The following is a 26,290-nucleotide window of genomic DNA, read 5'->3' as shown; positions in this document are numbered from 1 at the left end:
GGTAGGCATGCAGTACTGCTGGCACTTTGGGGCAACAGTGTTTACAGAGTCTTTGAAAAAGTAAAGTCACACGCCAAGTTCTTGAAGAAAATTGGGCTGCAATGAATCAAACAATTTCACATTCAGCCATTACACATTTATGGGCTTTTTTAATGCTTCAGAGTGAAGAAGAGACTGACATTTAGAAAAATCACTCTCTACTGTGACTACATCCTCAATTATTTTACTTCTGCTTTAAAAGACATGCAAGTTCATAAAGGACTGGCTCCTTGCAGGAATCCTTTCATTCTTCTGCCCAAGCATTTCTCCAAACCCCCCCGAGCAGAGATGCACCAATTCTCACTGATTCTCACAATTAATCACCATGTCCCATCAGGTACTGTCTCAAGTTCTATCCCTTATATGCCAAAGACTACCTCCAAGTCCCAGCCTCACACCAAACACAGAGGAACCTGGGCACACCTTTAACACTGCACATGCTCATTTTACATTTCCTGAAATTATTTTTGAAAACTTATGATATGAAATATACTTATGCTCAAACAGTAATAAAAATCCAAGTGCAGTATGTCAGTGGCAAAATCTGTATATGTCAAATAACAAAGCCTTTACATCCCTGTAATGCTTTGGGATTCACATAAGAATCTATACAGAACCCAATACATATACTGCCATGGCCATGTGATTTTCAAGTATTAAATTTGTTTGCATAAGGAAACAACCTGAGATTTTTCTAAACTGCACTTCTCTGGCACTCAGTATTATAACCTTCATTCAATACAATAAAAGCCAACAACTTGACAATTATTGGAAAAAAATTATATTTTGGAAGAACTCACTACATAAGGTGACAGAATTCCAAAATCAAATTACATGAAAATATACATCGCAATTTCTTTGTACAATAGGTGAGAAAAATCTGCAGTATAGAGGATAGAGGCAAAGAAATATGAAGAGCTAAGGAGAAGGGTGTGTGGGTAAACAGCATTTTTAATAGCAAACCCAGAAGTTAAGTAGAAAGCCTGCAGCTGTGCATGCTTTATTCATCCAACCTTCACATTAGGTAACTGAGGGCAAAAATAAAACCAAATCAGAATTTTGTATTGTTTGGGGTAAATTTCAATCATTTTAAATCTGAATTGAATTCAGAACCAACTCTTTTTAGTTCTTGGGGATAATGACTGAATTCAAGAGCTCTCAACAATGAAAAAAATGTTATTGCTATATCCAATCCAAGAGATGGGTGCAAGTATAATACAAAAGGGATGAAGCACCTAGTGATGACCATTCCTCTGAAGTCATCATTAAAAATCAAGTAGTTGCTTATTGAGTGTTTCAGTATTTGAACTAAATGATCCTGGCAGACAGAAGAGATAAAAGCAAAGGGGAGTGTGTCAAAACAAAGAAGATACAAAGTTTAGTAAGTGAAAAGAGTTTAATGAAGCCTCAATGGTTTAAAGGAAATTAAATGGAAACTTTTAATCCTAATTGCTTTTTATCTGACATGCTTTAAGGAGTCTTTTAAAACTGATAAGAAACAATGAATAGGGAAAGAAAACCTGCTAAAATCTTTTAGAATTTACACGATTCTTATTCTACTACAAGAAAGCATTATTTGGTACAAGGTGTGTTTGTGGATGTACATGAACAGTATATATATTATCCGGATCATGTTGTGCTATGTACAGGTCTTTACAATTCTTCCTGAAGGTTAAAACAGTTCATTAGAATTCAAAATGCGTAATCATCTGTAAGTTGGCACTTGTTAGGCTCTTGTCAGCATTGATACTGGCATGTTTTATTGCAGCCCAGTTCCAGCCAGTGTTTGCCAACTTGTTACAACAGAAGTCCAGCAATAGGTGGGTAGAGTGCAGGAAAAACAGTGCCATGTTTCTCAATTGGAGACCTACAAGAAAGCAAACAGCATTATATAATGATTTTATAAATTACAAAAGAATTGATTGATTAGAAATTTTTATTTGCATTCCATTTCTTGGGAAACAAATTTTTCATTTCACTTTAAGCTCACTTTTGTGCTCTTCCAATATGATAGCCACATACAACCATTTCATTTTAAATTCAAATAATTGTTAATAAAATTTTAAATTTAGTTCCTCAGTCACACTACCCACATATCGAGTGCTCAGTATGTTTACTGACTACCATGTTGGACAATGCAAATATAGATTATTTCCATCAGTGAAGAAAGTTCTATTACTAAGCTTTAACTTAGATTTCTCTAGGTTCAGTCCAAACCTATATTATCCGTGAAGCCTCTGACAACTGACCTCTCCCAATTAGAGTTCCCTATTGTTTTGTATCTGCTAATCTCATGTGTTCAATTCGACTAGAAGAACCACAGCTAAATAAAAACAACTACCACCTTATCGAGTGCTTATTATGTGCCAAGCAGTATACAAAGTGCTATACAAACTTATCTCATGTAATGCTCATAATCACCATATGAAGGGGTTTCCCCCTTTTACAGAGAAAAGAGAGACAAGGTCACAGAGCTAATTAATAAGTGGCAGAGTTTCCTGTTCAAAAGGTTAGAAAAAAACACTAGTTTCAATTAAATTAAAAAAAGTCTAATTAAATGATTGGACTTTTCAGAGCTTTTATTATATGAATGTGTCCTTTGAGTATGTAGCGGGAGCAGGGGAGGAGAATACCTATTACTATTACATCGGATCAAGTACTCCAGAAACACTGAAGTCTGTATCACCTGCCAAGCCAATGCTGGTCACAAAGAAGTCTAATAGAAGATGACTGGGAATCCAAGGGATATAATTTTAAACTCCTAACAATGAAGCCAAATGTACTTAGAGCCATGGCAAATATTTAACTCACACCAGATGTGTGAAAAGTTCAGTGTGTCTTCTTCTAAATCCCCGAATGAATTTATCAATATTACAATCACCCGAATTCAACCATACCAGAGGTCTGATGTGGGCAAGAAGAAAGCTGTGGGCTTATCTATGGCCGAACATGTGCCTATTTCCTGAATTTAGACTACTTCCCTAAGACAGCTCCTGAGAAGTAGAATGACTGCTAAATTTCTCTCCAAAGGGCTCATACCAATCAATGTAAATGGTCCCCAGCAAAGCACCGAATCCACCAAATATGAATATACCACCTTCACCAGCAATCAGGTTCTATTGTTTGCACACAGATACACATATGTGCACACGTTTTATTAGAAAATCTAAAGACATAGACTGATACTCAAGAGAAATCATTATGAATAGGACTGTAACTTTTAGGTTACGTTACTTAAGTGTTTTTCCAAAGACTACATATCACACCCAAATTTACCCCTGCCCAGTTAACCTCTCAGGGCTGAAAAAGAACTGGGTATAGAGCTCGGGCATTCAGTAATCATTCCCTTATGATATGAACAAGAAATTTCAGGGTCACAAAAGAACCATTTAAAACCTGTTTCCATGTGAGGTTTTAAAGAAAAATACTCCAGAGAGGACTGACTATAGAAAGTCATTAACCACCTAAAATCAGGTATTTGAGCCTTTTAGTAGTTAGGACCCAGCTTTAAATAGCTTTAGCTTCTTCTTCAGCAGGAAAAGAAAAATCTATTCCCCCCGCCCCGCCTTTAAATAAAATATATTCTAAACAGACAAAAGGCCTTGGTACAGAAAAAGCAAGTTTGTTGTTCTTTTCTCTAGAAAGAGAAATGTGAAACTGAATTACCTGCATAACACTCAAATAAACGGTGCTGACCTAAAACAGTCATTTACAATTTGTAAGCATATCCCATTTCTGGTTTAAAATAAATCTTCTGTTGTGTGACTTTGTTAAAAAATCACACCATTTTTATATTAATGGAAATTATATCAACTGTATGTCTTTACAAAATAACTTAAGTATCTATTTTTTGCCTCAAACTTACACTTCATTATTCTTGATTTCTAACCTACAAATCTGGAGATGGTTTAGTTGGAAAGTGTCTTGTTCCATTTATTTCTAAAACTAGAATCAAATCATTAGTTTTCCATGTGGCTACACAATTTAATCTTTCTAAAAGGCCTAAAAAAATAAAAAGCAGACAAGCGTGATTTCCAAAAAAAAAAACCACTTTTTTTTAACACTTTTTGATGTTAAAGACAATATTGAAAGTAATTCGTCATTCAAGGGTAAGTGTCCCAATAAGCTCAACCATTCTTAAGTGAAAGCAGTCCATGAGTTAAATAGCTTAGTGTATCAAGGAAGTTTTCCCCATTATCTTTCACACAGATGATTCCAAAAGTTCCAATTCATTCTACACTGCCACCAAATATACTACTTACTAAACAACAACTCTCCCCCTATCACCAATCCATCTGTTTTTCCCCCAAACTGAACTATTCTTTTTCTTTTCCTTATGTCATGCACTGGTGACCATCCACACACTTCCTTTCTGAGGTCGGTAATACCTCACTCTCCTAGCTCTCCTCCTTGTGACCAGGCAGCCCACATGTTTCTGTCCCCTAAATGTGGAAATTGTGCAAGATGCTGTCTTTGGCCCTAGTATGTACTGCTCTCTATACCAAATGAATGGCCATCTCTACTCTAGAGACTTCTAATCTCACCCGCAGCCCTACGTCTAACCTCTGTCCTAACCATTCAGTATCAGTCATACTTTCTCAAAGCTGCACCGTGTTTCTACTCCCACTAGAGCTCTGCGAGTGGTTTAACCTTTTTTATGCCTGGTCTAACTGGCTAGGTGAACAGCTCTCTAATGGCCTGGATAATGTCTATGGTACTCCTACAGAGCCCCTTCTTTCCCAAGAAAACAGTGCCTTTGTAAATATTCATTAACAAGAAATGAAATGAGCTCAGGGTCAGCTGTTCTTGGTGTTACCTCTCATTTCAAGATATAAATCTTAATCCTTAATAACATGCAACTGTTAAAAGGGAAGCAGATATACATTATTGAGCTAGTAAAATATCAAGACAATGTTAAATGGAAAGTACAGAGTGTATGCTATGTATACATTTATGTTATAAACACAGACACAAAATCACACTTGTGTGTACATGTGTGTTAGGGGGAGAGTAAGATTTCTGAAAGATTAAACAGTGTTTACTTCTGATAGCAGAACTGGGGAGCTGAGATGGAAAAGAGATTTACTTTCCCTTATATATAGCTGCAACTATAAAGGTAGCAGTCAAATTCAGAAGGAACCAAAATAGAGCCATGATATTTATGGGTTAGAGAAGATGTTTCTAGAAGGGAGATCAATAGTCAATTCAATTCAATTGCTACAGAGATTAAAAATCAAAACTAAGGGACTTCCCTGGCGGTCCAGTGGTTAACACTCCCCGCTTCCACTGCAGGGGGCACAGGTTCAATCCCTGGTCGGGCGAACTAAGATCACACACGCCTCATGGTGCAGCCAAAAAAAACCCACTAAACTAAAATTAAGCCTTTGGATGTGGCAAACAGGCAGCCCCTGGTTTCCTTATTACGTTAGTTTTCTGTGGAGAGGGAAGAAGGTGAGGCAAATGTGCTGGAAGATTGACAGTTTAAAAAAAAAAAAACAGGGCAAAGCCCCTTTGTTTCCCAGGTCCCTCTCTTCCTCCCTAAAGTTAAGTAGTACTACAAATTTTAAGAATTTTATATATTTCTTCTAGTCCTTTCTTTTTAAAAAAACTTTTATTCTATCGGATAACTATGATAGAATAAAATATAGTTGGTTTTACTTTATAATTTACATAAATGATATCATACTTTTTTTTTGCAAATTGCTTTTCCTACTCAAGATTTGTGTTGAGGGCTTCCCTGGTGGCGCAGTGGTTGAGAGTCCGCCTGCCGATGCAAGGGACACGGGTTCGTGCCCCGGTCTGGGAAGATCCCACATGCCGCGGAGCGGCTGGGCCCGTGAGCCATGGCCGCTGGGCCTGCGCGTCCGGAGCCTGTGCTCTGCGACGGGAGAGGCCACAACAGTGAGAGGCCCGCATACCACAAAAAAAAAAAAAAAAAAAAAAAAAGATTTGTGTTGAGATTTAACCATGTGATTATATATTACTAAGTCTACATTAGGTATTTTAGCTGATACAATAGAATATTGTAACTGATATTAATAGTAACTGATCAATTCTGATAGGCCTTTTAAAAATTACACACAATACTGCAAGCAATATCCTTGTATCATGTCTCTCTGTACACATGTGCTGGAGTTTCTCTAACCTATACACCTAAATCGCAGGATACGTGTTTTCAAATTGAGTAGATATTACCAAATTGCTCTCCAATGTTGACAGAACAACTTCACTCATACCAGTATTTCAGGTACACCACTTCCCGAAATCTTCACCAACACTTGGGTTTCTTGGACATTTTGGTTTTTGACAACCTGATGGATTTGACGTCATCCCCTGTAACTTCGTATTTCTGCTTACAAATACAGCTGAATTAATTTTTGCATGTATAACAACCATCATCTTTCTTTTTGCTTCTATTTATTATCTATTCATATCATTGTCCTTTGTGCTGATATTTTTCTTATTGCTTTGCAAAAGTCTGTAGATTCTAGATAGAAATCCTGAATATTAGATTTACAGAAAATTTTTCCCAGTTTGCCGCTTATACTTGTTTACTTTGTCTTGTCATAATATTTAAGTTTTTGGTTTTGATACAGCCAAATTTATCAAATTTTTTCCTTTTATGGGTGTTACTGGTGCCTAATAAATCCTTCTCTACCTTGATATTCTCCTGTATTTTGTTCTGATATTTGTTTTTCCTATCTGTCTTATGTTTTAAAATTTACTGGAGATAGCTTAGTCTCCTCCTTACCTCAGTCAACAAGATCACTATAGATCACCTGTATTAGTGGGAGTGAGGTGGATGCATCCTTGAAGCAGGTTCAGTAGAGTCTGCACTTTTCTTCATAATCTTACTGTAACACAAGAGATCAGAAAGCCTCAACGTTTAAGGAGCCCTAATTTTAAGGAGATACGGGTGAGATGTGGAGGCTAATCCTTAAATGATCTGAATATGAAACCCATCAAGGATGTGGTCCTATTGTGATAATCACATACTCCAAATGTGGTCTCAAATAAGCCATGAAGAAAATATGGCCACCTAGGAGGAACAGAAGCCGTATACATGGAGCCACATATACTTCTATTTGTGAGAAATGACTCTAGATTCATGCGTACACATATGCAACGAGGTAAGGCAGAAAATCTTCTATCTAACTGTGCTGGGTTACACAATGCCTACTATCCTGGGTGAGGTTATCTACGAAACAGATTCTCAGACAGGTATTTGTTTACTGGGAAGTGCTTCCAAAAACAAGAGTGAGGGAAATAGATCTAAACAGAAGAAGAAGATGAACTGAGGGGGGCAGTTGAAATAAAGGCTTCAGTCAATCCCACACTGGAATGGCCCTTCAGATAATTCCCAAATTGAGAAAAAAGTCCAAGCCTTTGTATCAACCCATCCCTTACCCAAACCAACTAGTCCTTGGATGCAAGTGGCCTCTGGGGAAGGGGACTAACTTGGGCAAGTGATCTCTTTTAGCTAAGGGCAACACTCCTAGAAAGCAACTCAGCTATGAGTTATCAGTAGGCAACATGCCCAGCAGGCTGGGATATGATTATTTCCCTCTGGACAGAGACAGTAACATCCACTACAGCCATAGCTTATCTTCTCTTATCATCTTACTTATTCCCTAATGAAGCCAACCAGCAAGTTGTGAGTTGACCTATGAAGAGGCCCATGTGACAAAAAACTTAGGACTCAGTCAATGGCCTATAAGGAATAGAAACCTGACAAAAACCAGTTGACTGAACTTGGAAGCAGATCCACCCACCACAGCTGAGCCCTGAGATGGCTGCAGTGCCAACCAACACCTTGACTGCAGCATTATAAGGAGCCCAGAGCCAGAAGAGTCAACCAAGTCATACATGGAACCCTGGCCTATGGTAACCATGAGATAAGAAATGCTGTTTTAGGGCTTCCCTGGTGGCGCAGTGGTTGAGAATCTGCCTGATAATGCAGGGGACACGGGTTCGAGCCCCGGTCTGGGAGGACCCCACATGCCGCAGAGCAACTAGGCCCGTGAGCCACAACTACTGAGCCTGCACGTCTGGAGCCTGTGCTCTGCAACAAGAAAGGCCGCGATAGTGAGAGGCCCGCGCACCGTGATGAAGAGTGGCCCCCGCTGGCCACAACTAGAGAAAGCCCTCGCACAGAAACCCAACACAGCATTAATTAATTAATTAATTAATTAAATAAATAAAATAAAATGACACTTAAAAAAAAAAGAAATGCTGTTTTAAGTCACTGAATTTTAGGTAATTTGTAACACAGCAACAGAGAATTAATACAATCCCTCTAGCCTTGATACAGAACCAAAAGACCAAAGTCCTTTTGTCTAGTGGTATAGAATGTGGCCATGCTGCTGATCTATGGGAAAGGGAGGATTTGTTTCTCCCTATCTCCTCTCTCTTCATCCCATCCCACACCTGAATTAGAAAAAGGATATGGTTATTAATTATTAATAATCTTTATACAGGAGACACAGATACTACATGATTACACTTATATGAGGTATCTAAAGTAGTCACACTGATAGAAACATAAAGTGGTGGCTGCCAAGGCCTGAGGAGAGGGGGAATGGAGAGTTGTTGTTCAAGGGGTAGAGAAGTTTCAGTCGTGCAAAATGAAAAAGCTCTAGAGATATACTGTACAACAATGTGCATATAGTTAACAATACTGTACACATAAAAATTGTTAAGAGGGTAGATTTAGGTTGTGTGTTTACCACAATAAAAGTAAAATAAAGAAAATCTGGATCAAGTACATCAACACTAATGCTTCCAGTTAAAATTAAGTTATAGATTTTGATGTAAAAAATTACATCATTAAAAAATACTAAATTAAATTTACTTTTCATTCAACCCAAATAGAATGTACATTTTTCAAGTGCTTCTTGTGGGTTTTATTTCACATCATCCTATCACAAGACTATAGAGACTGAGGATATTCAGAAAGTGCATGAAAAAAGCAAGTCTTTAAGAAGAGTTTGAGGGCTTCCCTGGTGGCGCAGTGGTTGGGAATCCGCCTGCCGATGCAGGGGACACGGGTTCGTGCCCCGGTCCGGGAGGATCCCACATGCCGCAGAGCGGCTGGGCCCGTGGGCCATGGCCGCTGGGCCTGCACGTCTGGAGCCTGTGCTCCGCAACAGGAGAGGCCGCAGCAGTGAGAAGCCCGCGTACCGCAAAAAAAAAAAAAAAAAAAAAGAAGAGTTTGAGTGATAGACTAGAGCTCGCTAAATCTGCCACAAAGCAACAGGTTTCTACAGTATAGCCATGGGCATAAAAATCATGTAATGACAGAGACATTTAGATTATGTGGGGCTTCCCTGGTGGCGCAGTGGTTAAGAATCCACCTGCCAACACAGGGGACACAGGTTCGAGCCCTGATCCGGGAAGATCCCACATGCCGCGAAGCAACTAAGCCTGTGCGCCAAAACTACTGAGCCCGCGTGCCACAACTACTGAAGCCCGCATGCCTAGAGCCCGTGCTCCGCAACAAGAGAAGCCACCGCAATGAGAAGACCGCGCACAACGAAGAGTAGCCCCCAGTTGCTGCAACTAGAGAAAGCCCACGCGCAACAACGAAGACCCAACTCAGCCAAAAATAAATAAGTAAAAATAAATAACTTTATAAAAAATAATAATAATAAAAAATAAAGATTATGTGGGCACCTCAACCCTACAGCTTACCTTGTTCTGTGCATTAGGTAGATGAGTAAAACATAGGCCCTTTTATAGAAGGTATTAGTTAAGTCATGGAGTCTGATGTGATTTCTTAATTTAATTTTCAAATGATTTCACTTTTAGTGCAATCCAAACAGATGACTGGAATTGGGTATTACTGAGGCATTATTTCCCAACTGCATCATATCACATGTAACAAGAGCAGTAAGACAAATTCATAAATGGCTAAAAGTTAAGACTCTAGGTGCTACAGTACTTCAGAAAGGGAAGAATTTGCTTGGGGATGAAGAGCAATAACTTCATGAAAGAAGGGAAATTTGAAATGGACCTCATCTCAAGTGGCAAAAGAAACAGAACACACATTCCAGACCCTTGGCACGGGAAATGGGTCGAGTATTTGAGTTGGATGAATGACGAGATACATTTCAGAAAGAGGGGGACTATATGAGCATAAGAGGGAAGCTACTAGTAATTGTTAATCAACATACAATAGACAAGACTGGGTCCCTGAATGCTAGTTAAGTACGTCTGCTTTAATTACTTTTTTGTTTGTTTGTTTTTTTGGCGGCACCACACAGCTTGTGGGATCTCAGTTCCCCAACCAGGAATTGAACCTGTGCCACGGCAGTGAAATCTTAACCACTATACCACCAGGAAACTCCCCTTAATTACTTATTAATCAATGTTTCCCAAAGAATGTTTGTCTTTGGCCATAGGTGGGCCAAAGGATCCTCATGATGAGAATGAGCTTCAGACTGAAAACAAAATGCAAAATCGTTTACTCAGTTCTTACCGATGAAAAACACACAGTTCAAAGACTATAATTTTTTACACAGAAGCCTGAGCTTAATAGTAACACAATAAGTTAGGAATAGTAACTAAAATTAACCATTAAAATATTAGAGCATTAATTTAATTCAAAATTCTGTCCTATCTAATGTCCAGCTGCCACACACACCCTTCTACAACAGTGCACAGCCATTACAATGCACGAATGAATTTATATGTAGGACTTGCAACTTTAAAGAAGGATGTGTAAGCAGTGCTGACCTGTTTGCCAAGATTTCCAGTTATTGCTTCCTACACCTTTAATTGTAAGTTCTCAGTTTAGTTTCATCATTAACAGTATATTATACTGTTTTTCAATTAACCTATTCTATGCAAGGAGGTATTTTGATTCAACATTATTATTTGCCTCCATCTTCTTTTTACATGAACCTTAATCTTGATAAGTATACTTTAAAGACGTGTATGTTATGATCAAGTATAAATTAACTCTAATCCCACCAACAAAGAATATATAATCCCTTACAAAATTAGTTTGTGACACTTCATTCGTACTTATTTATTTTATTTGCAATATACTATCAAGGTAAAAAAAAACTCTTGATTATTTCCTAAATTTATAAAGTACTGTTTATAAGGTAAAATCACACATAAGCTTAGGCTTCAACCTATTATTTCCTTCCTCTCAATTCGTTGTTGTCGCCAAGCTCTTTTCTGACTGGAAAATAGTATGGGTAAGGAAAACAAGCCCTGAAGTGCTTGTTGTTCCTAAGATATTGTCCGACCCATAAAAGAACCAATGCAATAAATGAGCTGAGCTTCGTGAAGACTAACATGGCAGTTGTATCCAGGACAAATATCTAGGATGAAGTGCAGGCCGACACAAAAGATGTTCAACTAGTAACAAGAACTTGACCTAAGGTGGTGGAAAGCAAGAGTCAAAAGAAAAGATGAGGATCACTGACTAGACATGTGGGAGGTATTAGATGTAATGATAATGAAATCAGGACAGGACTGTTAGCAAAAATAAACAAAACAGAAATAATTTGAAGACTGCAAGGTTATTGCTATATCTGTTGGGAACAAAGAGAAGTAAAGTTAATTTTCAGCATTTTAGGTTATTATAACAAGATCTAAAAGTAGATATGAGTCTTTTCAGAAACTTAGAGATAATCAAACATGAAAACAGAATGAAAAGTGGGTAGACTTTAGCTTAACTTCTGATTTACCTTTGCATTTGATACGTTTAATCATAAAAATCATAAATAAAAATTAAGACACTGTGATACCAGTTCAAGGATAGACAAGCCAACTAAGGAAACCTAGAAAGGTCAGAAACAGATCAACACATACCTGGAATGTAGTTTTACAACATAACCAACACTGCATATCAGTGGTGAAAGGATGGACTTGTAAATAAATGATGCAGTCAACAGTTATATATTAGGGGGAATCAAAGGGTAAAGTTGAACTCCAACTCATACCATACATCAACCAATTTCACTGAATTCAACACATTTGTGAAAGGCAAAACCATAATAACTTTTAGAAGACAGTATACAATAGTAGCTTTCTGATGGCAGGGAAGAAACTAAGACACAAAAAGTAAAATGCATACAGGAAAGAACTAAAAAATTAAACTGCATTAAAATTAAGCACCTTGTTCATCCAAAGACACCATGGAAAAAGTGAACTGACAAGGATACAAATCAATAACCTTACTGAAAAACAGGAAAGACCAGAATAAGCATTTCACAGAGGAAGTGTCAATGGTCAAACACATGTTACAATACGCAATTGCATTGGTAACTAAGGCAACACACATTAAGTCCATAATGACATATCATTTTACACCAGATCAAAAACTGGGAAAACAAACTTTGAAGAACTCTGATAATATCAAATGTTAAAGAGAATATGGAACAAATGGAATCCTTGTCCTTGCCAAAAGGAGTATAAATAGATGCAACATTTTGGAAGACAATTTGGCATTATCTACTCAAAGTGGTGTGCATATACCTTTAACTTAATGCCACCCCTAGGTATACACCCAAGAAACTTTTTTTTTTTTAATTTTTATTTTTTGCCGTACGCAGGCCTCTCACTGTTGTGGCCTCTCCCGTTGCCGAGCACAGGCTCCGGATGCGCAAGCTCAGAGGCCATGACTCACGGGCCCAGCCGCTCCGCGGCATGTGGGATCTTCCCGGACCAGGCCACGAACCCGTGTCCCCTGCATCGGCAGGTGGACTCTCAACCACTGCGCCACCAGGGAAGCCCCCAAGAAACTTTTGTAGTATCTCTGCAACAAGAAACAAGGATAGCCACATTCTCTGTAATAGCAAAAACAGAGCAAAATAGGGGAATTCCCTGGTGGTCCAGTGGTTAGGACTCTGTGCTTTCACTGCCCTGGGCCCAGGTTCAATCCCTGATTGGGGAACTAAGATCCTGCAAGCCAGGAGGCATGGCCAAAAAAACCCAAAAGAACAAAAAACAAACAAACAAAAAAACAAAACAAAACAACAACAAAAAAAGCAAAACAAACAAAAGAACCCCTCCCAAAATAGAGAAATAATGCAATGAGAATCAAGAGTAATTTATCTAATGAAATACTAAACAGTGAAAACAGAAGAAATATAACTGCACATAACAAAGACCAATTTCAAGAATATAATGATGAGCTAAAAGTCACAAAAGAATGCATACATTATAATTTCACATATATTCAGTTCAAAAACGTGGAATATGTTGTTTAGGAATACAAACTTGATGAAATTATGAAGAAAAGCAATGGTAAACAAAGAATTGGGAATATGAAAAAAGGATGGGGTAGGAGGGGAATATAGGAGAAGTAACAAGTAGTAATAAAGTTCTTTTTCTTTTTTAATATTGATTGATAGATTGACTGGCCACACCACACAGCTTGTGGGATCTTAGTTCCCCACCAGGGATTGAATCCGGACCCTCGGCAGTGAGAACACGGAATCCTAACCACTAACTGGACCACCTGGGAATTCCTAAAGTTCTTTTGCTTAAAATAGGTGGCCAGGTACAGGGATGTATCATGGATTCTGATTTTTTAGATGCTACGTTTCATACACAGGTTTTATCACCTCGATATTTGATTTTAAAAAGGGAAACCAAATAACTTAAATATCACACATTTGGTCAATTCATCTACACCATGTCCTCTTCTAAGCCAGATGGGTGGCTGCTATCTTTGGCTCCTTGCTAGACTTAAAACGGACTTGTGGACAGACGGTATACAATAAAAGGGAAAATTTTCCTACTGGCCCTATAAGTAATAAACAAGGAGATAAAGACCAATTAAAACAAGAAAGGTAGATGTTTAATATAAAATATGATCCTTCTTTAAAAAAAACTGGAAAACAAAAATTTAAGTCATTCTTTATTCATATAGCACAGTACGAGAAGATACAAGAAACTTCAATGCCTAGCTTAGTCAAAGATGGCAAACCAAAAGGTAAAACGGAGGAAACTTAGCTTTAAAAAAAAACAGAACAGAACTTTATAATGAGAAATTTTACCATCAGTGAAAAGAAATAGACTGTTACCATACTAACAACCAGTTTAACACAGAATATCTAGTAAAAAACAGCTGTATTTACTGAAGGAAAAAGCAAGGGGATGACACTATTTCTGCTGAGAAATGAGAGACTACTGGATACTACCACTAAAAAATGAGGCCAATGAAAACAAGCAATTCAAATACCCAAATCACACAATTTCTAAAAACATTTATGACGTGTATAAAAATGCAAAAGAATAGGATGACTTTTTAAATGAACTTACCCTGAAATAAGTGAAGTTACAGCTGTTGAATAAATGTCACTCAAAAGCAGTCTCTTGGCTTTTTCTTACACAGCGGGCAACTTTCCTTTTGAATTCTCCATTTCTGTCTTCCCTCCATTCTTTCTGTAAGTACAAAAGTAACAGCAACTGATTTTATGTAAACTCCTCTTACAATCTCAAATACTAACTTTAATTTTGAATGTAATGCTTTGGTAATGTGAATACTTTTAAAATGTTAAAAAGTTGACAAGGTAGAAAAGTAGTCAAGAAACACTTTTGCAAGGCACTCTGCTAAGATACATGCAAATGACCTCTACAGGCAAAAGTCTCTTTAAAAAAGGAAAAGGCCCTGAAGATCATTAGCAGTTTTGTATTATGCTAAAAAGAAAGCTACGACTTACAAATAAGATATCCAGGCTATCTGAAGGATCACCAACTCTCCCTACTGGGTAGCAACCAGAAAATAAAGTAGATATAACAGTGCCTCCAATATCAAGTATATGGGTGTAATGCATCATACTGAGATGATACTGAGTACTATTTCTAGTGGGGGCGGGGGGATGAGGGGGTGGGACACATGACAGTGACAATATCACTATCACTGCCTGGCCCATAAAAATGGAACACAAAACAGCACCAGCATAGTTTCACAGGAGAATAGAGCTGATTTTACTTAGCATGTAAATACCAGGAAATTCTCACAAAAATGCCCAGCCCTTTTTCCCCCCGCTATATCATCCATTTAGGGACAGCAAAGACTACAGAAATCTTCAATACTTGCCTGTGCAGAGGAAGAGATTTGAACAACAATTTTTGCCCTCAAAGCAAGGCACCCCAGAAAGCCAATCATTATAATAAATTATGAGATAAACTATAATGCTAACATCTACAGAGATCTGGAGATGTTTGATGAAATATTTATGGATAAAATGTTATTGTCTGTAATTACCTCATTATCATATTTAAGAAATTTTAAGGAGAAAGGGTCAATTCCAGAAAAGAAGGAAGGTCAATCTCAAGAAAAGAAAGAAAAAAAAATCACCTAAAAAGAGCACTTAGCAGAGAAAAGTTAAGACTGAGAGCAGGGAGATGAGATAGAAAGCTATTACAATAATGTAGGTAAGAAGTTAAAAGGACTCAAATCAATGGCAGAGGGGTGGAAAGGAATTTAGATATATAATTTGACTGACATTCTCTGGTGACACACAAGACTGGGCAAGGATGACTTCTAGGTAGAAGATAGATTGGTAGATGATGGTTCAAAGCAGGAGCTAGCTAATAACAGAGTCGCCATTTGTTGAATCCACTATGCCACACACTGTGGATGACCAGATGGGTGGTGTTATCATCTGCATTTTACATGTGAAGAACCTACGGAATCAATAGACCAAAAAGCACATATGTTTATCTCTTAGCTCTCCTAAGATCCTATTAAAATGATCATACCGGAATTATTTTTTTAAGGTATAAATCCTCACTGTCAAAGAAAATGGCATTAAAATCATCCGATAATGGGGAGAAATTTCTTCTGGAAGACCAAAAGTAGATGGAAGAACAATGAAACGTACATTAGAGGAGAGAAAGTAATAGCCTACAGGAGTCTCAATGGAACCCCAGCAAAGGAGGGAAAAGGACCTATTGAACAGAACTCTGAAGTTAAAGTTTGGAAATGACAGCTCTGAGAAGTCAGTAAGAAGTGGGGGTGAGGTGCATGCCACAGCTAAAGAAGACCCAGTGCAGTCAAATAAATAAATAAATAAATATTTTTTAAAAAAAGATGTGGGGCTGAGGGACTTCCCTGGTGGTCCAGTGGTTAAGACTTCACGCTCTCAATGCAGGGGGCTCAGGTTAGATCCCTGGTCATGAAACTAGATCCTGCATGCTGCAACTAAGAGCCCGCATGCCACAACTAAAGATCCCGCATGCTGAAACTTAAGATCTCACATACCGCAACTAAGACCTGGAGCAGCCAAACAAATAAATAAATGAAGTGGGGCTGAAAAGAGATTGACAGAAAGTCTATATGACTCAATAGCTTGGCCCTTCCTCCTACCTACACCCAAAATTAATACCTTCCTAAAATAATAACGATGATATATAGATTTTATATAAATATACTGAAGACCACTAGAATTAGAGCTGCTAGTGTGAGTATTGGTACTGAAAGTAATTACTTCTTCACTTTGGCATTTAAATGGTACCCCTCTTCCTCCAACTCACTCTTAGTTTATTTTTTTTTTCACTCTTAGTTTAACATCTGGCTTATTACTCACACACTCTTGAGTGAAACCAATTCTGCACACATGCGCCCCTTATGTTGTTTGGACTGATACTTGACTTATTAGAAGTTAGAATGGTTTTCTGCCAGTGTTTACTTCAATTCAATTACTAAATTCAAAAATTCAAAGCCAGAGATTTGAAAGGGGGTTATTATATGTAGTGTTTTTCTACATGTAAGATTTCACCCAAGTTTTTATGTAGGTTTGAAATAACAAGGAAAAAAGGTGAATTTAATCTCCCAGCTTTCACATATACTAACAAAGTTTCCAAGAATAAGAATTAGAACAAAAGGATTGTTAAAGAAGGATAGACGGCTGAGGAACTAGGACTATTCTAGATTAAAGGAGACTAATAAAACATGAATACAGGACTTCTGTGGCGGTCCAGTGGTTAAGACTGCACGCTTCCACTGCAGGGGGCATGGGTTTGATCCCTGGTCAGGGAACTAAGATCCCACATGCCGTGGAGTACAGTGCAGCCAAAAAAAAATTAACAAATAAATAAAATAATTTTTAAAAAAAAGAAAAGGAGAAGGAAGAGAAGACCAAAAAAAAGAAAATAAAAACAATAATGTAAAAATGAGAAACCTACAGTAAAATGGTAAGAAATACCAACCTTTACAAAATAAAAAATAAATAAATAAGTAAAAAATAAATAAAACGAATACAAAATGTAACGTGAGGACTTCCCTGGTGACGCACTGGTTAAGAAACCACCTGCCAATGCAGGGGACATGGGTTCAAGCCCTGGTTCAGGAGATCCCACATGCCGTAGAGCAACTAAGCCCATGTGCCACAACTACTGACGCCCACACGCCTAGAGCCTGTGCTCCTCAACAAGAGATGCCACCACAATGAGAAGCCCGAGCACTACAATGAAGAACAGCCCCCACTCAACACAACTAGAGAAAGCCCTCGTGGAGCAACAAAGACCCAACACAGCCAAAATTAATTAATTTTTCAAAAGCAATGTGGGTTCCTAAAATTCTGGATTCTGCCGCCCCACCCATTTCGTTCTTAGGAGATACACGCTGAAGTATTTAAGTATATACTTAACCATAAAGATCTGTAAAGTATTCTCAGTTTAGCAAATAATAATAATGATAATAACAACGTTGTAAAATGTCCACATTTGTGAACCTGTATGTGTAGGGTATAGGGGTGTTTAAGGGTGTTTATAACTAATGCAACATTTTGTAGGTCTGAAAGTTTTAAAAATAAAAGCTTGGGAATAATAATATGGACCTACTAGGGACCTGATAATAAGTTCTCATAGGTATGACAGCTGTTTTATAGTTATATAGGATAGTGTCCTTATTCCTTTTTTTTTTTTAATTTATTTTTTTGGGGGGTGCTGCGTTGGGTCTTTGTTGCTGCTCGCAGGCTTTCTCTAGTTGCGACGAGCACGGGCTACTCTTCATTGTGGTGCGTGGGCTTCTCACTGAGGTGGCTTCTCTTGTTGTGGAGCACAGGCTCTAGGCGCGCAGGCTTCAGTAGTTGTGGCTCGTGGGCTGTAGAGCACAGGCCCAGTGGTTGTGGCACACGGGCTTAGCTGGTCCACAGCATGTAGGATCTTCCTGGACCAGGGATCGAACCCATGTCCCCTGCATTGGCAGGAGGATTCTTAACCACTGCACCAACAGGTAATCCCCTAGTGTCCTTATTCTTAAAAGATGCAGGTACAAATATTTAGGGGTAAAGCTTAGTTACATCTTACTTATCTTTGTACAGATTCATGAAAAAATTAAATGAATAAAAACATATATCATACACATCCACACATATATACTTATAAAGTTACTATAGTTCTAATCAAGTTTAATTAAACGGGAGGGGAGATGTGTGCATGTGACCACCTTACCGCAGCGTCAACATTAGCAGGTGAGTCTCCATTAGGGTCTGCCAGCATAGAAATGACACTAATCATGATGGTTTCCACGGTGTGAATAGGCAGCCAGCGTTCCTCGGGCTTTTCATAACCATATTTATCTTCCCCGGGCTCATGAAGAATAGAAATGCATACATCACCATTTTTATCAACTGCAAAATTAAAGAATAAGATTACTGTTTTAAATATTTAAAATAATTTGGCTATACATAAAATACATATTATAATAAACATGGTCCCAATTCCCACGGCATCTGTATAAAATTCAATACCACTGTACCACTGAAAAGATACAGAAGTTAATTTCCAAAATGGAACCTGTTAACCTTTTAGGAAGACCGAAGATTTTACCAAGTAGGATCCACCTGACAAACCCAAAAGGAATGTAAGCTACCTTTTTCATTTGTGCAAAATTTCAAGACACATAGTATGTAGATGGTGCCTAGCATTTACATGTAATAAATACAATGAAATGAAGAAATGGCATCTGTTGAATCTGTTCTTCATTTGCAGAAAGTATATGGTCTAAACACCAGAATTGAGTTTCTGGATAATGAATTCCTAGTTTCCCCACTAACTTATTGATTGAAATTGTTAATAGTCAAAGGTCTAGAGACTTTCCTAAGAAAAAAATAAAAGGTAACATGATAATATACTTTTAAAATCACATAAAGGCAAAATTATATTTTCAGGGAAAAAGTATACTCAAATCCACAAAAGGAACATGTTATATTGCTAGTGAAAATTCATCAACGTAAGTGATATTCATTAGGCCCCTAATCTATAAAACGGTTTTAAAATCCAAGCCACAAATTAATTGTTGATCAAAAGGGGTAGAGGAGTCCTAATCCACATTTACATCACACAAATATTCCCTATTAGGGAACTATCAAAATCATAACATTCATTAATCTTCTACAGTGAAATTTTCCCTATTGCAAAAAGCATACTTATTGGAGAAATGTTAGAAAAGACAGAAAAGTATAAAATTTTGCTGAAAAACTTTTTAACCAAATTTCCAAATCCTATAAACAACCAATGACACTATTTATGTATATTTCATCCCTGACTTCCTACCTAAAGTCCAACAAATTTATGATAGGTATAATGTTAAAGCCTACTTTTCACCTCCTAACTCAAGCACTCCCCTGCTATTATTAACTCTGGGTAACCACAGTCAAAGTTCGTGTGCACTGTGGCTCTACGATAAATGCTTCTTGAACGCGTGCCGTGTGCCAGGCACCCACCACCTGACATGGAGTTCAGCGGTGAATGCAACATTCAAGACTCATGCCTTCAATGTCTTGTATATGAGCTGTTCTGCAATTAAGGTTCCTTTTCCCAACTCACCTACACCTCCTAGTAAAATCTCTTAACTAAAATGAAATAACTAACTAGATCAAGAATAACAACAGCAAAACTTGTGACAGCACTATAAAGTTGAACAGAAAATGCTTACACAGTATTAAGATATTTTCCTCACTTACACTTAAAATTTTTTCTTTGGAAGTCATTTTCTTTGAGAACATTTAACATCAAATGTTTGTACAGAATTCTATCAGAGAGAATCTATTTGAGACCCATTTTCCTTTTATAAAAATTATCGTAATTTAGCACCTTTAAAATTTTTTAACCTTGTGTCATTTCAAACATACAGTTTAGTTTCTTAGAAAGAGGTTTTTACGCTTAATGCCTATTACCAAATTACACTTTAAAAATGCAAGATATGAGCTGATAATTCTGAGTGACAAGGCAATAAAACTAAGATTTTTCTTTATTGAAAAAATTTTTAATTTCACAACTGAAATCTAGTTTAAAATACTTTTAGGGGCTAAATTTTTCCATGTACAGAAACTTTATGTATTTCCTCTTTAGTCAAATGTCTGTTCATGTCCTTTACCCATTTATGTACTCAATGTTTAGTTTTCTTCTTGCCAAACTGCTTCTTAATTTTCCTTGTTTAATTTTTGCCTGTTATTTTTTTTCTTTCATTTCAATACCCCAATAATGTTTTTTAATGGCTGGCCTTATTATCTGACACAAGATTCATTTAAGAATCCCATACTGAATTTAGTTACCATTTCTCTTTCCTCTTTATAGTCTTCCAATATTTATTGCTTTTGAAACTAGAAACTCCTTGTTCCTAACACCCAGAAAATAATATTCACTATTTTTAAAAACCACTTGAAACTTTTTATTCCATTTAGAGTTTTAATTCACTTTGCTGTTTGGTGTGAAGAAAGTTTCTAAATCAATTTCCCCATAAGTAGCTAGCCAACAGTCTCAGCATCAATGACTGAAAAGAAAACACAGCTCTTCTTCCATCTTGAAACTAAACTACCTGAACCATGCATACCCTTCAAGCTATCTCCCTTCTCTTGAAGCTGTGCTCTAAAATTAGGAAAATCTGATTTCCCCTCGTCTTCTCTATTTACACTTGGGTACTCTCTTTTTTGCCTTATGGGAAACTGCCTTCTGCTTCCAAACAGGATGCTATGACTATTCTCACAAAGTGACTGGGAGAACATATTCTCCTGGGTATTTTTAAAGTCAACCCTTCTGGGCCCAAAACAACTGATACCGTTGAGGACACCTTCCTGGACACATTTTCCTCTCTTACTTCCGTGGCACACTTCCTTTCCCTGGTTCTTGAAGCCATTCTCTCAATCACTTTCTTCTTTTCCTTTTCCTTGGTCTGACTTTTGATGTTATCCTAATCTCCAAAATTAATCCTCTTTTCCCTAAGTAAATTAAACCATTCATTATATCACAGTGTTACCCACCATCTCCCCCCCGCCAGCTTTATTAAGATATAATTGACAGAAAACGTTGTGTAAGTTTAAGGTATACCACATGATGATTTGATATCGTTACCTGTCATCTTGATGTCAGTAGCTTCCAAGGCCCTAAGCTCACTGCTGAGCCTTGACTAGTTTTCTTTAATTACCTAAGTGGTTATGGCAACTGCACCTCCAGAAAAACAAGTCTCAAATTGAGTGCATCGAAGTCATACAAATGACTTGTATGACTTTACCATATAATAATTTTTAATAAAACAGCTTTTGAGATATAATTCATGCATTTGAAGTATACAATTTAATGGTTTCTAGTATGTTTAGAGTTGTATAACCATCACCACGATCAATTTTACAATATATTCATCACCACAGAAAGAAATGCCGTACCCATTAGCAATTGATAAAATCCTCTATCTCCTAGCTATTTTGTCTGGTTTTCCCTTCCAAACCTTCCCCCGTGAGTATAAACTTTCTAGACATAAATATAGTCATGATGAACCTACTATACAGCTTTAAAACTATTGAGTCCCCACGACTAAAGATACATATTCAAAATTCTATTTAAGAATCACATTCTCCATCATTCCCTGACTCCCTCTTCTATGCTACCAAACACCTTTATAACAACATCACTGTTGTCTCTGTTTCACCATTAAACTTATGTCCGTCTTTCCCTTATACATACCATAATATCCTTACAGAAAGACCATAACTCGATCATCTTTGTATCTCCAGCACCTAGCAGAAATTCAAATGCTGGTTTTTCCCCTCATTCCCACTGCAGACCACTCTCACTCTCCTTTCTAAGTCTAGCTCCTTCTGAACCTGCCATCCCTGGCCCATTGCCTCCTCGGGTATCCTTTCTTCACAAAGCATCCCTTCACTCAAATCACGTCTTAATTACTTCACTCTCTAATGCCTTCTCCCTTATGGTCTGCAAACCAACAATCCCTTCAACCTTAAAAAACAAAGAAAATAAACACTCATTTCAGTTGCCCTCTTAAACTACGGAGGCCACTGCTATTGTTCCTCTTAACAGAGGTTCCATGTACTGCTTACATATATTCTCTCATGTAACTCTCACAGATAGAGAAACTAAGGTTCAAGAGGCTTTTACCTACAGTAATATAGCTAATTTGTGGTAGAGACAACATTCAGAAACTTCGTTACATTTTCCTTTGAAATAGGTGGAAAAAGATTGACGTACACATCAAATAATTCAAGAGAAGGCAGGAGAAACTGCCAAAAGGCTAGGAAGAAATGAAAGAAACGTCCAAGGCAGATGTGGTCAATTCGTGCCTCCATATATCTTGTAGGATTATCGCTAATGTGTTCTACCAGAAAGAAATTATTTTTCTCCCTTCTTCCTGGTGCAAAAATTAACTATGTCTTTTGTCATCACTGCTATCTTAGATGTGATGAAATATGGCGGCTTCCTTGGTTCCCAATAGTTTTCCATTTGCCAGTCTAGTCTCTCCTAAGTAAGACTCATCTGTTTTTCAAGTCACTGGGTGCTATTACACTTCCTTGAAACAAAGCCTTGGTTTATTCATGCATCTGTTACCCTCACTGATTTTTGCTTAAACTAATATATAAGGGTTTCTATTCCTTACAACTGAAAGTCTGGACTATGAGATGTAGAATGAAGATCAGTGTAATTGTCTAAAAAGACAACTTTGATGACAAAATACTGATAGTCAAAATACTTAGGAAAGAAATTCTTGCAAGCTCTATCATACAAAACAAGGCCAAAAGTTCAGGGAGACTGTGTATACACATAGTTTATCTGGCCTAACCTTTGGCTCACAAAGTGAATTTTAAATGGTAGTACATCTTTGGGTAAAAAAGTCAATGTCACCATTTTATGCACTGCAGTACTGGATACTTTTGAAGGTTTAAACACACAGTATTGTATCTCATTTGATCCTATCAATCACCTTATGATGTAGGTAAGACATTCCTTTTTGACAGCTAAGAACATACATTGAAAGTTAAGCGTTGTCCATAGTCTAGGAGCTAAGATGAGAAAATAGAAATTAAAAATCCAGGTTTAATTACTTCTAAGCTCTTTGTAATAGCCAATGAGTCACCTAATACCTTGGAAATTATCTCCTCAATTATAAGAGCTCTATTAATGCTGAATATCACCCACCAACCCTGCCTCCAGTTAGGAACATCATGAGTCTCAAAACGAGCTGAAAACTAAGTAAGTAAATAAATAAGTAAATGAAGATTTTTTTCCCCATGTGATCTCTGTCAATTCTTCTCTTCTAAGGAATCTAAATCCAAGCCCATGTGCATAACAAACACAACAAACTTAGTACAAAAATTCCAACGCAATTTCATTGAGAACTACACCTTCCTTATTGACCTTGAAAACTTCAGGGACAGGCCATCATACTTGCAAATGTAAAAGTAAAACTAGATAAACTTACCATTTGGGTGCCAGATTTCTGTAATGAATTTCATTTTAGGAGGCCGAAGGGGATAATCTTTTGGGAAAGTGAGATGAGCCTTAAAAACACCACCTTCACTGGAAATACAAAAACAAAAACAAGTTCTTGCCTATAAGTTCCTGCTTATAAATAAGAAAATTATTAAAACAAACATAAAACAAGGATGCTAGTGCTAACATTATAAACAAAATAAATAATCTGGATTTCAAGCAGTTTACTCAAATATCCAGTTTAATAAACTGTCATACCTACCACCTTATTAAACTCTCAAAAAACAGTAAAATGAAAGAAACAGCTTTAAAAAAAGGCATCCAGATCAGATTACACGACTGCTGTGCTACAAACCTTTTAATCTCTTCCCACTGCACTTAAAACAAAATTTAAAAGTTAAGTTTAACATTGCCTATCAGGGTCAAGTTGCCAATTTCTCTACGTTGATCTCAATCTTCCACTCTTCTCTCTAGTTCCAGCCAGTCTTCTTTCTGTTCTTCAAACACAACAAGCTTTTTCTCATCTGAGAGCTTATGTATTTTCTTATTCCCTCTCTGGGAACAGTTGTGCTGACCTTCAATCCATCCATCCATTTATTCATCTTATCATTTAACAAATATTTATTCAGTCTTTACGTGTCAGACACTGGGAGTACAGCAGTGAACAAAGCATAAAGTCTCTCAAGGAGTTTATAATTGGTGACTTTCCAAAGTAGGGCTGTGCAACAGAACTTTCACACACTAGAGGTGGTTTATAGTTATGCTGGCCAATATGTTAGCCACCAACCACTTGTATCAATAATATGGCGAGGGCCTCCCTGGTGGCGCAGTGGTTGAGAGTCCGCCTGCCAGTGCAGGGGACACGGGTTCGTGCCCCAGTCTGGGAAGATCTCACATGTCGCGGAGCGGCTGGGCCCGTGAGCCATGGCCGCTGAGCCTGCGCGTCCGGAGCCTGTGCTCTGCAACGGGAGAGGTCACAACAGTGAGAGGCCCACGTACCACAAAAAAAAAATATATATATATATATATATATATGGCTAGTACAACTGAGGAACGGAATTTTTAATCTTGTTTAATTCTAATAGGCACATGTGGCTGTGACTGTTGTGTTAAGGCACTGCAGAGCACTGTCATTTGCTTAGGAACTGTTCCTGAACAACTGTCAAAACAACGTAAGTCATTGTTGAAGAAAACCAATGAAAAAAAGTCAGCCTTATGGGGCAAAAACGACAAAGCCCCTGACTTGTGTCCTTGGTACTAGCTGTTTCCTCTGTTTGAAACACTGTTCTCCCTTTGTCATATTCAGAACTCAGCTTAAATGTTACCTCTTGAGAATGATTTTACTTGACTACCCAATCTTAACTAGCCACTGTGTCCCTCTATCACATGGACCTCTTTTCATTTCTTTATTGCAAAAGCAATTCACACCTCTGATTCTCTTATTGTAAGATGTGCACCCCATCAGAGCAGGGTCATCTGACTGTGTTTGTTTCAGATCATCGAGAAATGGAATCCTCAGCTCATTAAATGGTTTTCATTCATTAAACAAATAGATAATGATTATCTACCTATGGGAGGCACTGTTGTATGTAAAAGAATACAACAGGGACCAAAACATTAGAGATCACTGATTTATGGCACTTACCATTCTAGAGTCAGAGGAAAGTATCAAGAAAAATACCGGTAATAAATACTGGAATGATATGAGCAATCTATTGTTAAAATTTTTTTTTAATCTATAGAATAAGCCCATTTGCCTTTACAAAGAAAAAGTGAGGGTATGTTTATATACAAATAGAAAAATGTCTGGAAACATGACACCAATATATAATAATAATGGTTAATTAACTCTGAAGCACAAGATTATGAGATTTTTTTACTTTCTGCTTTGTACATTTTGATATACCATGAATTTTTAACCACAAGCAAGTATTAATTCTTATTGCCTTTTTCTAATCATAAAAGCAAGATGAGGGGAGTTAAAGAAAGGTAGATCATTAACACCAAACACTTCTGAATACTTAGGAAAGGCCACTAGATTCCGAGTATAAAAAGTAACCTCGACTTTAAAAACCTCGAAACAGAGTAACTGAGAAATTAGAAGAAAGAAAATAAGGGTAGTAAAGGGCTTACCACGAAAAAGAAAGAATATCCTTTCCTTTTGCACAGGAAGAAAACAGACTGAATGTAGTACAGATATCCAGGGGTAAAAAGGAAGAAAGCTGACACATTTTATGCCTGCCTTATGGTCTTAATTTTCATAATTTATGAGACTATCTATTGAAGGGAAAAAACATGAAGACTTGAGGGAATGGAGACTAGAACAGCAGTTGTAAAGAGCGCATTACACTGTTAAGAGATAAGTCTACCTTCTCGGACTATGTTACCCCAACTGGATAAATTAGTGCCAAAACTGGCCTTAGGAAATATTAATTCTATGAACTAGTTTTTCAAACTGGGGCTGCAAAGCTAAGTAAGTGAGTCACTAACGAGTTTTCTTTATAAACAAATAAAAATAGAATAAAAAGGGCTTCCCTGGTGGCGCAGTGGTTGAGAGTCC

The 26,290-nt window shown here is 37.4% G+C and overlaps 1 protein-coding gene across 1 annotated transcript in view; it reads right to left on the bottom strand.

The window, feature by feature from the left end:
- Positions 1–804: 804 nt before the first annotated feature.
- The window catches only part of UBE2G1 (ubiquitin conjugating enzyme E2 G1), a 102,441-nt gene continuing 76,955 nt past the window's right edge, over positions 805–26,290 (bottom strand). The window contains exons 3-6 of the mRNA XM_079904220.1: positions 23,720–23,817; positions 18,460–18,638; positions 14,320–14,442; positions 805–1,906 (exon numbers count right to left, since the gene is read on the bottom strand). Of these exons, the coding sequence (XP_079760346.1) occupies positions 14,356–14,442; positions 18,460–18,638; positions 23,720–23,817 (364 nt within the window). The 3' untranslated portion in view covers positions 805–1,906; positions 14,320–14,355. The remainder of the gene's footprint in view (positions 1,907–14,319; positions 14,443–18,459; positions 18,639–23,719; positions 23,818–26,290) is intronic.

Source organism: Stenella coeruleoalba (genome assembly GCF_951394435.1).
Source record: "Stenella coeruleoalba genome assembly, chromosome: 19".
Classification (NCBI taxonomy): domain Eukaryota; kingdom Metazoa; phylum Chordata; class Mammalia; order Artiodactyla; family Delphinidae; genus Stenella; species Stenella coeruleoalba.
The sequence above is the reverse complement of the archived record's forward strand: the minus strand, read 5'-3'. Positions and strand labels throughout refer to the sequence as shown.